A 16,427-nucleotide genomic window follows, 5' to 3' on the forward strand; every position below is an offset into this window, starting at 1 on the left:
GAGGCGCTGCATGCTAGCTCCTGACAAAGTGTGACACTTCTGTGTCATGCAATTCTGAGAGAGAGAGAGAGAGAGAGAGAGAGAGAGAGAGAGAGTGCTCTCTTGTTCCTAGCCCCCTCCCGGGATGAGTCACTGCCACTGCCGTGATCAGGTTGTTTATAGATTTTCTGGAGTTGCTGTCCATTACAAATACCTGCTTATATAACACTGGCCTGTAAAGCCAAGGCAGTAATGAACTCTATCGATAATGGCTTAAGTACACATTTCAGCCTTCCTAAATGAACATGTCACTTGGCTCTCTTATCTCTGACCCCATAACACCTCTCTGTTTATGTTACTGTGGTCGAGGATGTTTGCTGCATGTGGAGAGCACAGGGGCACAATAATTAAATTTCATAATTTATAGTAGTAAGAATCTCATTCCAGTGTAATACATACCATTCCCCTATCTCATTAGCTACGTAGTAAAATCATAATATTAAACCCTCTTAACGTGTTACATGTGGACAATCACAAACCAATTTACTAGCTCGTTTATTTAACATCGTCCATTCATTCATTTGAAATGTTGTATTTTATATCAAAGACGCTTGAAGATGAGCAAAGGGACTGAGTATTTACAGGAAAGCTTTGGCCAATTTTTGAGAGAGACGTTTAAGAGGAAAGAATAGTACCTGTTGGAAAAAAAATCACTCATTTAACAGGAAATGAGTATTGAAATTAGTACAGCAGGAGTGTATTAATAGCAGGCAAGAAATGTATTTTGTATTATTTGTGGAAGGTCAATTTTCCTGAACATGCTTGAAATTCTCGTCTCATTATCTGTAGCCGCTTTATCCTGTTCTACAGGATCGCAGGCAAGCTGGATCCTATCCCAGCTGACTACGGGCGAAAGGCGGGGTACACCCTGGACAAGTCGCCAGGTCATCACAGGGCTGACACATAGACACAGACAACCATTCACACTCACATTCACACCTACGGTCAATTTAGAGTCGCCAGTTAACCTAACCTGCATGTCTTTGGACTGTGGGGGAAACCGGAGCACCCGGAGGAAACCCACGCGGACACGGGGAGAACATGCAAACTCCGCACAGAAAGGCCCTCGCCGGCCCCGGGGCTCGAACCTGGACCTTCTTGCTGTGAGGCGACAGCGCTAACCACTACACCACTGTGCTGCCATGCTTGAAATTATTTTATTTATTTATTTATTTAGCAAAATCATTGTTATTATTTCTAACTAGAGCAGTGGGGACAATTATCAACAGTCCATAATTATCGACGCCTTTCCAGATTTACCAATAAAAAACAAATTTACAAAGGTGAGTTTCAGTTACAACGGTTATTATTGGTTAATTAATCAACCGGAAGACACTCCGCCCTTTGATCTTGTCATCTGATGACACAGCTCACTATCTGAGATTAAATTTTTGTTTTAGCACGATCAGCAATTTTTTGGAAAACCCGGACGTTATCATCGCAGGTGAGCATGGTGGAAAGATCATGGACGTGTTTTTACTGATCAAATTCAACGATATTTCATGATCTCCTCGTCGAAACCTACTTTGTTTCTTACTCTTTCATTTGACAGCCGCCATTTTGTATCTACTGTAAACGCGCATTTAAAAATCACGTGAGGTGTTGATAATAGCGATCACTTTCATCGTTGTCCACCATTATCGACACCCTGTGGGATTAAGGGACATTTACAACTGTTATGGACCGATCTTTGGGTCACATTGTTGAAGTAGATGAAGTACTTTAATTTTTTTAAAGTGCTGTGATTTATAATAATTTATTTCTGATTCATAACAGAATGGAATGTTTATAGAGTATTTGGAATCTGTTTGCAATAAATAGAATTAGACCAGAATTAAATTCCGAGCATATAAAAAAATTACATGCTTGAAATATTCAGATTTTTCTATTCCATTCAGAATTTTTTTTTTGCAGTTTGTTGTAAATATCTACTACATATTACAATATCAGTAGACATTTTATATTTTTAGATGTAAAAATATAAAGTTTTGGTTCGAGGAATAACATGTGACCTTTGACCTGGATTTTCATGTGGTTATAATGTCAATTGCCTGTTGACGTTTATTGGTAAACTACAAAACTAGAAATTAATACAAACAACAACAATGAATGATGAACAAAATGTGATCTATGAAAATATTCAGAAAGTGGGTAGAAAGAGGAACAAAAATATTTTATCACGCAGGTTAAACATTATCAGTTCATTTGTTTACAAACATTAGAATTACTTCCTCATTTACGTAAGCACCGACATCCATATATTTATATAAAATATATTTTGTACTAAATATAAGTCTATATAAAACAAATTTTAAATAAAAATTATGTTTTGTTAACTTAATACCACATACTGATTATTTTTTTTAATAAATAATCATCTGGATGTTGATAATTGTGGAATGGTATCTATAACTATGGCCAAAGGTGTCAATAATTGTGGAAAGGTGTCACATGATCTGATAGCTAAGTAATCTGGAATCAACTCATTTTTTTCCAGTGGAAGTTTGAGTAATCATTCATGCACAATTTATGTATTGAAAGTCTTTTCTACTTTTGCAATGGCTAAAAGATCATTAAGGTGTCGATAATTGCAGTCGCTGCTCTATATCCTATTTTAACCCTCAAGGGAGTGAGATGATACTCAATATACATAAAAAAGAAGTAACTCAAGTCCTCCATGGGTGAATAACATCAAATAACATAGAAAACACTGAAATAATCACAGTCAATACTTCACTAAACCACCATGTTATGAGACAGTCACTAGCTCTACATTTCAACACTTTCAAAATGATGATGTTTTTAACATGATTTTCAGAACACTGCCCACATTATGACGGTCTTAGATAGTTCAGAAACAGCCAGGTGGTGGCGCTGTAGCTGTGTCCTCACTTTCAGAGCCGTCACTGTGAACAAAGAACAGTGACACTGAACCATGAAGCGCTGCACATCAGGCTACAGATCCTCTCTCTGGATTAAAAGGTCACATTAGAATATTAGGAAAGGTGAGTGGACATTGTGACGCAAACATCATGTATCAATATTTTAAGAATCAGTTAATCAAGAGCAACTTCAAATCATCTCTTTTGGGACTGTTTCAACATTCACTTGGCCCTCTGGTTTCTTGTAGATCCAATCTTGATTCCAGTACTCATCCCAGAACTCATATACTTATATACTCTTTGAAAGTATTGAAATGGCAAGGCCAATTCTTTTGTTCTTGCTAAATACTGAAGACTGAAGATTTGAGAGCAGAAATATTGAGGCCATACCACAAGATGTAAACCAACTCATCAGCAGTCAGAATGGGAAGGACAGATTGGAATCCACAAAGAACTACTGAGATGAACCACAACATTTCTGGAAGCCAGATTTTGTTGCCAACACAACAAAGGACTTCATCAAAGGAGAAAAGTGGAAAGTTTTAGACTGAGCAAGTCAAGCATCAGACCTGAACCCAACTGAGCATGCATTTCACTTCCTGAAGAGGGCATTGATGGGAGAAAGACCCCAAAACAAGCAACAACTGAAAGAAGCTGGAGTACAAGCCTAGAAAAGCATCACAGAAGAAGAATGAAGCAGTTTGAAGAAGCATGTCAGTGGGTCATCGGGTTTATACTTCCAATACTTTTGCTCACATAAAAATCACATGGTCTGCCAACAAAAGTTTCATGTTCTAAGTTAACACATCTAGATGTCAAAAAGCTGAAATTCTGATTTGATTGATTGTTTCATATTCATCTTTTGATGGTGCATTACTTTTATGGGGTTATATTTTGTTTTGCACTGGCATTGCCAATTTTAACCAGTGCTATGGACATAGATCAGACATCGGAACAGAACCAGAACATAAAGCCATAGTTATCTGTCAATTCATCTGTAAACATTGTTTTTGGCAGAGATTTTTTTAAACAAGCCAGAGAAGGTAAAAGTAGGTAAATACTACTACATGAAATCTCCATGAAAGTCTATAAAGTAAATCATGAACAAATAAATTGTCTCAAAATCTTGGAAGCACCAATGAATCATGGATTTAACTTTTTTAATGGAAGTTTTACTGCCATTTATATGTAGAAAACTGGAATACATTGATTGATAGATTTTGCTATGATATTCTACTCCTTGGACCTGCCTGATCCATTCTGATGCCCCATGTTGGGTTGGAGTCTCATGACATTGCTCCTGTGGAGGACGGCCCCATATGGACAGTCAAAAGTTGCACTTGGAACTTGCCGTAAGGTGCTAAAGAAGGCAACTGGACTTGCATGAATTCTTGAAGATGTTTCACCTCTCATCGGAAAGGCTACTTCAGTTCTGTCTGACTAGTGGGGAGTTCCAGGTATTTATCCCCTAGTGGACCAAAAGAAGAATGCTCTGATCTGTACATTGGGGAAACAAAACAACCACTTCATAAATGCATGACTCAACACAGGAGAGCCAGTTCCTCAGGCCAGGACTCTGCAGTCTATCTTCATCTCAATAACAAAGGACACTTGTTTCAGGACTGCAATGTACGCATTTTAGCCAGAGAAGACCAGTAGTTTGAAAGAGAAGTAAAAGAAGCCAACTTTGTCAACCTGGAACAACCATCACTGAACAAAGGAGGTGGTCTAAGACACCACTTATCATCCACCTACAATGCAGTCCTTGGCACACTTCCCAGAAAACTGAATACACATCCACACCAAGAGTCAGCTGACTTCAATGACTCACATGATGGCAGAGAGAGACAACAATCCACAGATTACCTTAATGACCCTCTAGGCTGCTAACACCATTTACACCCAGCCTCCAGGGACCCTAACATGAGATGCTGACCTCTTCTTCTTGGACTTGCCTGATCCATCCTGATGCCCTACATCTGGCTGGAGCCTCATCGCATCGCTCCTGTGGAGGACGGCCCCATATGGACAGTTGAAAGTCACGCTTGGAAGACGCTCTGGACACTTACAGTAATGCTTTTATGTCTGAGGACTACAGTTGACTTGCTAACTTTAGGACTGCAGTTGTCATGAACAGTTTTGCACTCAAGTTTCCATCAATGAAGAGTTTATAACATCAACAAAACTGACTTCATGTTAAAACTGTTAAAAATATTACAATCATGTTATCTGTTATCACCCTGATGAGGATGGGTTCCCTTTTGAGTCTGGTTCCTCTCAAGGTTTCTTCCTCATGTCGTCGGAGGGAGTTTTTCCTTGCCATCGTCGCCACAGGCTTCATCATTGGGGATAGATTAGGGATAAAATTAGCTCATGTTTAAAGTCATTACAATTCTGTAAAGCTGCTTTGCGACAATGTCTGTTGTTAAAAGTGCTACACAAATACGAATATGTAAACTTAACCCGGTTTGATCTGCTGAAATATTTTGAGACTGTGGTCCAACAGATGACCAGCTTGAGTCTACACCATCAAACATCGCAGCAGTTTGGAGAAATCTACCAGCACAAGTTGGAGCCTTGAAATAAGTGTCCTTTAGCAGCATAATAGCATTGTCTCTAAGGGGATATTACAGTCCACAAGGTCATTGGTCATTTTAAAGAAGTTAAATAAAGGTATTTCTTAAGATTTGGCTGAAACCACATAATTTTTTTTCCTGTACATTTTTTTTTTTTACCTTAGGGGAATAACATACGTCTGATTAAAATATGTATTTCTTAGCACTATAATGAGGTACTGTGAAATTGCTTGTTTTTTGGGAAAGGGTACTACATAGAGTACATTTTACACATTATGACAAAACTCACTACATAAAATAAAATAATTAGGTCTTGTTGATCATCACATGTGTGTAAATACCTCTGTTCCAACACATGCGGGTTGATACCAGCTTGGGGATGTAGTGTAACCAGCCAGTGCTGTCACCTGGAAACTGAGGCCAGCATGTATTTTGATCAGTCATCTTCCTAGGAAGCGTCTGTTCTCAGCCAAGCATGGAATTAACGGCTCAGTCACAGGACAATGGCCGTAAATTCCCCTGATTCGCTCAAACAAACGATGTCCTGAAAAGAGACCATGAATTAAATTATAAAGTAGATGAAAGTCAATTGTTTCTTGCATGGAAGATCAATAATGCATAGATGGTCTTTTGACAAGCACATCAGGAATCAGAACCTGATCCCAGATCAGTGAATTATTCACTTGGGCAGGTCTGTACGCTGCAGTCAGTCTAGAGTTATGACAAAGCAGCCATTTCATAACATAAAAACAATCATACTGATACTAATATGTGGTTTCTTTCTAGATAAACTTTCAGAAAGATCTGCATACTGACAGCACAACAATAGACAGACGTGTTATACTGTATAAGATCATCAGAATTAATGGTAACATCAGAATCGACAATAAAAGGCGTCCTGAATTTAAAACGCACCAATAAGCAGTGCAGTTGGAAGAGGAAAATTCCCAGTGTAACTGAATCATAAAAGTGTGTGTGTGTAGATTGCAACAAAGCAAGCATGCTGACCTAGTTTTACGTGGTTTGTATCACGTTTTATAGTGTGAGAGAAAAAGCATCAATTATTCAGTGTATAATTTCCGTTAAACAAAGAGAGGGTTACATTCCATCCCATTCAGTACAGAGGCATACACTGGAGTATTTAAATTTTTCATGACTGAAATAAGGAACTTGTGAAATCACACCACATTATTATTATTATTATTATTATTATTATTATTATTATTATTATTATTATTATACCAAACTGTATCATTTATTACCAGACATGTTTTGTACATCATCAATATTTTGTCATCAAATCTTTGTATATTGTGTTTTGCACTGTCACCTGTTAAAAATCCCCCCTGTAATAAAACTCAGGCAGCATGGTGGTGCAGTGGTTAGCGCTGTCACCTCACAGCAAGAAGGTTCTGGGTTTGAACCTCATGGCTTCCTGTGTGGAGTCTGCATGTTCTCTCCATGTCTGTGTGTGTTTCCTCCTGGTGCTCTGGTTTTCTCCAAAGACATGCGATGAGGCTAATTGGCTAGTTTAAATTGCCCATGACCCAGAGGAGTGGCTAGCTGGCTGTACTTAGCCAAGAATAAGGTGACCAGATTTCTGAGAAGAAAAACAGGGACATTTTCATTTCAGCAGTGAAAATATCATACAAACATCTAATGTTTTCATCTTTGTAATAAAAAGGGGGACATTTCTGTTTTTCATGTATTTTGATCATGCATTGCATAAAAACTGGGACTTTCCTCACTGAGTGTGCTGGAAGCCGATTCTGCAAATGCTTTTAATTCACATTCATTAAAAATAATATGAAAACCTCTGGTATGGGAACATAGTTTAGATTTATAGACTCTTAAATTGTAGGCTAGCTGAAATAGATGTTTTAGACCCATGAAAGTAAATATATTAAATTAATTACCATATACGCCACTAGTAATGGACAATGTATTTAAAAATATACAAAACACACAAAACAGCTTAAATAAACAGTTTACTTAAATCCAAGCAATTTCAAATTTATTATACAGTTTATTCAAATTCATAATGCATACAAAAACTCTCCAATAGGGCGACCAGTGTATCCTATAGGACTATATCAAATTTACAGTCCAAAATGTCAAAATCTAAACTGCTATACAGTGTCTTGCAAAAGTATTCACCCACCGGTGTTTGTCCTGTTTTGTCGCATTAAAAGCTGGAATTAAAATGGATTTTTGGAGGGTTAGCACCATTTGATTTACACAACATACCTACCACTTTAAAGGGGCAAAGTGTTGTTTTATTGTGACACAAACAATAATCAAGATGAAAAAAAAAAACAGAAATCTGGAGTGTGCATAGGTATTCACCCCCTTTCATATGAAACCCCTAAATAAGAGCTGCTCCAACCAATTCACTTCATAAGTCACATAATTAGTTGATTAAGATCCACTTGTGTGCAATTAAAGTGCAACACAAACAATAATTAAGACAAAAAAAACCCCAGAAATCTGGAGTGTGCATAGGTATTCACCCCCCAAAATCAATACTTTGTAGAGCCACCTTTTGCTGCAATTACAGCTGCAAATCTCTTGGGGTATGTCTCTATTAGCTTAGCACATCTAGCCACTGGAATTTTTGCCCATTCCTCAAGGCAAAACTGCTCCAACTCCTTCAAGTTAGATGGGTTGTGTTGGTGTACAGCAATCTTCAAGTTATGCCACAGATTCTCAATTGGATTGAGGTCTGGGCTTTGATTAAGCCATTCCAAGACATTTAAATGTTTCCCTTTAAACCACTCCAGTGTAGCTTTAGCAGTACAGTATGTTTAGGGTCATTGTCCTGCTGGAACATGAACCTTCGTCCCAGTCTCAAACCTCTGGCTGACTCAAACAGGTTTTCCTCCAGAATTGCCCTGTATTTAGTGCCATCCATCTTTCCTTCAGTCCTGACCAGCTTGCCTGTCCCTGCAGATGAAAAACATCCCCACAGCATGATGCTGCCACCACCATGCTTCACTGTAGGAATGGTGTTCTCAGGGTGTTGGGTTTGCACCACACATGGCGTTTCCCATGATGGCCAAAAAGATCGATTTTAATCTCATTTGATGAGAGAATCTTCTTCCATGTGTTTGGGGAGTCTGCCACATGCTGTTGGGCAAACTCCAAATGTGTTTTCTTAAACAATGACTTTTTTTCTGGCCACTCTTTCATAAAGCCCCACTCTGTGGAGTGTACGGCTTAAAGTGGTCCTATGGACAGATACTCCCATCTCCACTGTGGATCTTTGCAGCTCCTTCAGTGTTATCTTTGGTGTCTTTGTTGCATCTCTGATTAATGCCCCCCTTGCCCGGTCTGTGAGTTTTGGTGGGCGGGGCCTCCTCTTGTCAGGTTTGTAGTGGTGCCATATTCTTTCCATTTTGCTATAATGGATTTAATGGAGCTCCCTGGGATATTCAAAGTTTGGGATTTTTTTTTATAACCCAACCCTGATCTATACTTCTCCACAACTTTGTCTCTGACCTGTTTGGAAGCTCCTTAGTTTTCATGTTTCTTGCTTAGTAGTGTTGCAGAGTCAGGGTCCTTCCAGAACAGGTTGATTTATACAGACATCATGTGACAGATCATGTGACACTTTGATTGCACATAGCTGGATCTTAATCAACTAATTATGTGACTTATGAAGTGAATTGGTTGGACCAGCTCTTATTTAGGGGTTTCATACAAAAGGGGGTGAATACATATGCACACTCCAGTTTTCTGTTTTTTCATCTTGATTATTGTTTGTGTCACAATAAAACAACAATTTTCACCTTTAAAGTGGTCGGCATGTTGTGTAAATCAAATGGTGCTAACCCCCCAAAAAATCAATTTTAATTCCAGCTTGTAATATGTTGAAACAGGACAAACACTAAGGGGGATTAATACTTTTGCAAGACACTGTATTTCCCATAAATCTTCAAAAAAAGGCTAACTTGCATCTCAAACAAACAAACAAACAAACAAACAAACAAACAAACAAACCTTAAACAATAACAACAAAATAATGCAAACCCTTGTCATTAACTCCCTATGTGCTATGCTTGTGATTGCGAGTTCATGCTTATCTCAGTTGAATGGCTTATGAAATGATATTAAACATCCTAGCAATGTTCAGTGTGCTAAATATTATACACTTTTACATATTCCTTAGAACCACCTTTGTCTTCACTCTCAGTAGCTCTTGTACAAACTCCTCCATGTCCGTACCATCCTCCTAACACATCCATTATACTGTTGTATTGTTGGACATCATATCTTGGATACATTTCCTTTAACTCCCAGTGCAACGGTCCATACTTCAGGGTCTTTTCTTCATTTTTCCTTATCCTATTCTCGATCCATGGGCAGCTCATCTCCAGGGTAATAACTGACTTTGTTGCATGATTCACAATCTTTGCATCTATCCCGTTCGCTGGCAACTCCTGATGTTCACCAAAAGTAGGAATGTCCCAATACACTTTCATGTCACTGAGCAATACTCGGGTTTGGGTTTCTCTGGTGCGTACCATGGTGGCACTGACTCCACCAACTGAAGATCTTTAAGTATTTCGAAATACATCACCTTAAGTGTGTTGTTGTGTCTTGTAAGGTACTTGTTCTGTGCCAGTGCAGGACATCCAGCAAGCAGATGAGATACACTTTCTGGGGCCTTCATGAGTAGCCTTCGTTAAAATGAGTAGCCTTCATCAAAATGTGTAGTCCACTACACATCACAACAAATTATACAGATTACTGACACTTTGGTAACATAACCATAAATCTACAGCTTTACACAGGCAGCTACTCTGTGGGAAAACACACCAATTTGTGTGTAAGTTAGCTTATGCTGTTGAACTGTTACAATTTTACCTCAGCTGGATTTCTGTTCCTGCAACACTACATCTAGCAACAACTTCAGCTGACTGATTGGTGCTGCACTGAGCTTTCTCCTGCTAGCATTAGCCACAGTAAGCTACGGTTTGTTCAGTCAACCGCTACATCTCAATACAGAGTGACAACCAATGTTATGCCATATACAACATTACAAAATGTAGCTTACACATTTAATGGCTAAATAACATCAATGACAAATAATGTCACTTAGGCCTACAAGAAAAGACGATGGTTCACCTGTTCAGGAGCGGATGAAGTGATCTGTCAAAGCTGAATGAGTGACTTTAGTTTAAGCAAAGATTTTGGCACTCTGCTAAAAAGTTGTTCCTCAGTTCCACCAATCAAAATACTGGAAAGGCTATCACCAGAGGTCTTCTAGAATCTAGGGGACATCTGGTCACCCTAGCCAAGAAACCCTCGCAAAAAAAGGGACCCAACCCAGAACACACTGGACGGGCAAAGAAGAAAAATACAACTCAAAGAGGAAAAAAACACCCTAATAAAAAGGCTCTTAGAGATGACCTTTTATGTGTTTGTATGTTTATGCTGCATTCATATACTGTAGATGTGGAGGCTAATATCCTGTAAGTGACTGTTATCATTAGCTTGAGACTCATCATGTCTCCATGGAAGAGGGAAAACTAAAGAGAGATGGAACTTTTTTCATTGGATTCTTTTTTTTTTTAAATTTTACTTTATGCTTTGGTCACAGGTTGATTGGCACCTTTCGTATGGTCCTACAGAAGGTGGTGGAAGAAGGCCATTTGGAGGTGTCGGACACTCTTACTGATGACAACAACACATCAGTTCTGGTGAGGATTTGATTAGAATGAGGCAGCAGATGTGTGTGTGTGTGTGTGTGTGTGTGTGTGTGTGTGTGTGTGTGTGTGTGTATACAGTGGTGCTTGAAAGTTTGTGAAACCTTTAGAATTTTCTATATTTCTGCATAAATATGACCTAAAACATCATCAGAGTTTCATAGAAGTCCTAAAAGTAGATAAAGAGAACCCAGTTAAACAAATGAGACAAAAATATGATACTTGGTCATTTATTATTGAGGAAAATGATCCAATATTACATATCTGTGAGTGGCAAAAGTATGTGAACCTCTAGGTTTAGCAGTTAATTTGAAGGTGAAATTAAAGTCAGGTGTTTTCAATCAATGGGATGACAATCAGGTGTGAGTGGGCACCCTGTTTTATTTAAAGAACAGGGATCTATCAAAGTCTGATCTTCACAACACATGTTTGTAGAAGTGTATCATGGCATGAACAAAGGAAATTTCTGAGGACCTCAGAAAAAGCGTTGTTGATGCTCATCAAGCTGGAAAAGGTTACAAAACCATCTCTAAAGAGTTTGGACTCCACCAATCCACAGTCGGACAGACTGTATACAAATGGATGAAATTCAAGACCATTGCTACCCTCCCCAGGAGTGGTCGACCAACAAAGATGACTCCAAGAGCAAGGCGTGTAATAGTCAGCGAGGTCACAAAGGACCCCAGGGTAACTTCTAAGCAACTGAAAGCCTCTCTCACATTGGCTAATGTTAATGTTCATGAGTCCACCATCAGGAGAACACTGAACAACAGTGGTGTGCATGGCAGACTTTCAAGGAGAAAGCCACTGCTCTCCAAAAAGGACATTGCTGCTCATCTGCAGTTTGCTAAAGATCACATGGACAAGCCAGAAGGCTATTGGAAAAATGTTTTGTGAATGGATGAGACGAAAATAGAACTTTTTGGTTTAAATGAGAAGCATTATGTTTGTAGAAAGGAAAACTCTGTATTCCAGCATAAGAACCTCAACCCATCTGTGAAACATGATGGTGGTAGTGCCGGTATCATGGTTTGGGCCTGTTTTGCTGTATCTGAGCCAGGACGGCTTGCCATCATTGATGGAACAATGAATTCTGAATTATACCAGCAAATTCTAAAGGAAAATGTCAGGACATCTGTCCATGAACTGAATCTCAAGAGAAGGTGGGTCATGCAGCAAGACAACGACCCTAAGCACACAAGTCGTTCTACCAAAGAATGGTTAAAGAAGAATAAAGTGAATGTTTTGGAATGGCCAAGTCAAAGTCCTGACCTTAATCCAATGGAAATGTTGTGGAAGGACCTGAAGCGAGCAGTTCATGTGAGGAAACCCACCAACATCCCAGAGTTGAAGCTGTTCTGTACGGAGGAACGGGCTAAAATTCCTCCAAGCCGGTGTGCAGGACTGATCAACAGTTACTAGAAACGTTTAGTTGCAGTTATTGCTGCACAAGGGGGTCACACCAGATACTGAAAGCAAAGGTTCACATACTTTTGCCACTCACAGATATGTAATATTCGATCATTTTCCTCAATAAATAAATGACCAAGTATAATATTTTTGTCTCATTTGTTTAACTGGGTTCTCTTTATCTACTTTTAGGACTTGTGTGAAAATCTGATGATTTAGGTCATATTTATGCAGAAATATAGAAAATTCTAAAGGGTTCACAAACTTTCAAGCACCACTGTATATACTGAAATCCTATAGGCTTTGCTGAGTCTAGAACCTGCTGCACACTGCACTACACTGCACCACACCCTCCCCTCCATCACTAGTGAAAGACTTCATTTATCCTGAGTCAAGTTTTGTTCACAGTTTAATCAACAGCCCATTGTTATGACCACATCTGCTTTCTAAAGCTAGTTTGGATTTATTCTGTTTTATTCATAACGCTCTCTCCAAAACAGCTTATCTGTCCCTGACACATTGAGAGTGATTTACGGTGGGTTTTCCATCATCATCTGTCTGTGCCAGGGTGATGGCCTAAATAAAGATAGTACACGCCTGGAGGCGGTTTATTAGTCTTCGCTTCTCTTAAGCTGCTATTGACTTTGACTGAACCATCTGACATTATTGCAGCCTGCTCCTGCTGAGAGAAATATATTCAACAGGGAGAGAAAATCACTGACTAAACACTTCATCACTTGAGAAACCGTCTCCCAGGCTTTATTAATTCAGCTATCGAATATAATAAGATGTTTACAGAAAGGTGTATAGATTGTGTCACATAAAATTCGCGATACACTTTACAGGGTTGAGGTCAGGAACCATATATCAGCATGTGCATATCTCAGTGCTTCTTAAAAAAATAACATAGGCAAATATATATTCAGTACCTGTTAGGTTTTTTTCACCTCTGGCCCTCACCATCTCGAGATCAGTCCCCCCGTGTCACCCAGACGTCTGGGGGTGAGTCGCGAAAGAAAGACAGGAACCCCATGAGTTCGCAATCTTTATTCACAAGTCCCCCCTGAGACGAGAGTATACAAGGGGTTTTATATGTGTGTGTGTGAATGAAACCTTGGATCAATCATGTCACAATGCTCCGTACACACCCCACACCAGCAGATGTTCTAACCAGGGCTTTGAACCGGTTCAAGGAACGAAAACGAAAACCGGGAACTTTTTCTATTTCACATGGAACAGAAACGAAACCAGAAACTTTATTATTTTTTATGTTCCGGAACAGAAACGCTTATTAAAAATAATGGTAACCGGTTAATACCGGTTTTTATTTCGTTCCTCAAAGTTTCTGTAGCCTACAAATAGTCATTCTTCTCCTGCGCAAGTTTCTATGACCCGCTGGGGTTCACTTCCTGTGTGACGTTCGCTGATTGAATGGAGAGAGCGGGAAGGTGGACTGCTAGTGAGTAAGTGCATTACTGAGTGTCTGAGCAAAGAAGAGCCTGAACGTTGCAACCTCCCTATTGGCTGTTTGTAAAAATGTATCAGTTGTTGCCCTTCCCACGGGAATCATCGCGGGCTCGAGAGACGAGACCTGACGAGTTAGTTCGTTGGTAGCAGAACAAAATGTCTGGACACAAATCGGGTTTTCAGAAAAGGAAAGAAAATAAACGGAGGGTTGAAAATACAAAAAAGGAGGCAGAAAATGCAAAACGAGTTTTAAGGTAGGACAAATGGTTACTTTTCTGAGGCAGCCCGCCGTGGCTGCCTGCAGGCTTATTTATTATAGCCCATTTAGTTAAGATAGTTGATATAAAATGTTTATAGTTATAGTTATGTGATGGTTGTCCTGATTTAGACTGTTTTTTTGGGGGGGGGTTCCGCGATGTTGCACCCGGGTCCAGATTAGGGCAGAACCGGCCCTGGCTACATTTCAGGTGTAGTTTGTTTTATGTATGTATGTACTTGCATAGATGTGTACTTGGTCTTCCAATATGGCACCTAACAAAATCTCGCGGCGCGGTGACGTCATGCGGTAGCCCTCTATAGGGCCTGACTAGCCTTTGGTAACACACTAAACGAATTATCTTTCATTTTTGGCACTTTTTCTGTTTGTGTAGATGGGAAGACATACTGAGAATCCAAATCACCAACATTTGAAATAATAATTGTTTTGAATTATTTCTTGTCTTATTTAATGAAGGTTGTAATAGAATTAGCCTACATTTGGCTTAAGCTGGATGAGACAGAGACATCATTTTATAGCCATTTGTTAAACAGCTGACAGGGAACGTAATTAACCGTTCCAGGAACGAAATTTTTTTTGTTCTAACCGGTTCGGGAACGTCTATTTAATGGTGGAACCCAAAACCGGAAACGTTAAAATTCCGTTTCTGTTCGGAACGAACCAATAGGAAAAAAATTCCGGTTCAAAGCCCTGGTTCTAACAGATATCAACATTTACGCACGACCTTAGGTCAGAGATAGCACAGTTCTGATAGAATGTTCCAAAAGATATCAATATTACGTCTCGAGCAATGTGTCTAGCTTAGACAGAAGGTCACACAGTAACTTGGTACACAGTTACACAGGAAACAGAAGGTCACAGAAGAATTCAATGCCTTTTAGCTGAAATAGTAAAATAGAACAGAACAGAACAGAACAGAACAGAACAATATTAAGAATAAATCCTTACAATTTTGTCACAAAATAAATTACTGCCTTCTTGGTCAAGAATAAATACTTACAATTATTTATCCTTACAAACGAATAAAACCTTACAGTACCCACTCACTTTATGTGGAGAGATAACTAGATAAAGGAATATTCTCATTCACAGTGTGGTGTCCTGTTCAGATATTCGTGTCATTGAACAGTTTTGGTATCTTAATGACAAATGCTGGTAATATGGGGCAAATACGTTTGAATATACATTACATATACACTCACTGGCCACTTTATTAAGAACACTCATCCACCTGCTGTTTGATGCAGTTCTCTAATGAGTCGATCCCTTGATACATAAAATCATGCAGATACAAATCGAGAGCTTCAGTTCATGTTCACAATGTTCAAACATCAGAATGGGAAAAATTGTGATCTCAAAGTGTGACTTTTTTTCACTGTGGTATGGGTGTTGGTTTGAGCCAGATGAGTAATTTTGGTTTGAGTATTTCAGAAACTGCTGATCTCCTGGGGTTTTCACACACAACAGTCTCTAGAGTTTACACAGAATGGTGTGGAAAACAAAAAAACATAAAAAAACATCCATCAAATGAGTGAGTGACAGTTCTGTCAGTGGAAACAAACACCTTGTTGATAAGAGAGGTCAGAGGAAAATGGATAGATTGGTTGGAGCTTTTTTGCCAGGAAGGATATATCCATCCATTATATGTAACCGCTTATCCTGTGCAGGATTGTGGGCGAGCTGGAGCCTATCCCAGCTGACTGTGAGCGAGAGCCGGGGTTCACCCTGGACAAGTCGCCAGGTCATCGCAGGGCTAACACAAAGAGACACACAACCATTCACACTCACATTCACACCTACGGTCAATAGAGCCACCAGTTAACCTAACCTGCATGTCTTTGGACTGTGGGGGAAACCGGAGCACCCGGAGGAAACCCACACAGACACGGGGAGAACATGCAAACTCCATACAGAAAGGCCTCCGTCAGCCACTGGGCACGAATCCAGAACCTTCTTGCTGTGAGGCGACAGTGTTAACCACTACACCACTGTGCCACCAGGAAGGATATATCAACTCATATAATCACTCTTTACAGCCATGGTGAGCAGGAAAGCATCTCAGCATGCA

At 39.4% G+C, this 16,427-nt stretch overlaps 1 protein-coding gene across 2 annotated transcripts in view; it reads left to right on the forward strand.

Annotated features, from left to right (window-relative positions):
• Positions 1 to 16,427, forward strand: part of otofa (otoferlin a) — a 238,015-nt gene that overhangs the window by 73,001 nt on the left and 148,587 nt on the right. For both annotated transcript variants that reach the window (XM_060917975.1, XM_060917976.1), the window contains exon 4: positions 11,100 to 11,199. In XM_060917975.1, coding sequence (XP_060773958.1) covers positions 11,100 to 11,199 — 100 coding nt within the window. The remainder of the gene's footprint in view (positions 1 to 11,099; positions 11,200 to 16,427) is intronic.

The sequence above is a fragment of the Neoarius graeffei genome, chromosome 3 (assembly GCF_027579695.1).
Source record: "Neoarius graeffei isolate fNeoGra1 chromosome 3, fNeoGra1.pri, whole genome shotgun sequence".
Taxonomy (NCBI): domain Eukaryota; kingdom Metazoa; phylum Chordata; class Actinopteri; order Siluriformes; family Ariidae; genus Neoarius; species Neoarius graeffei.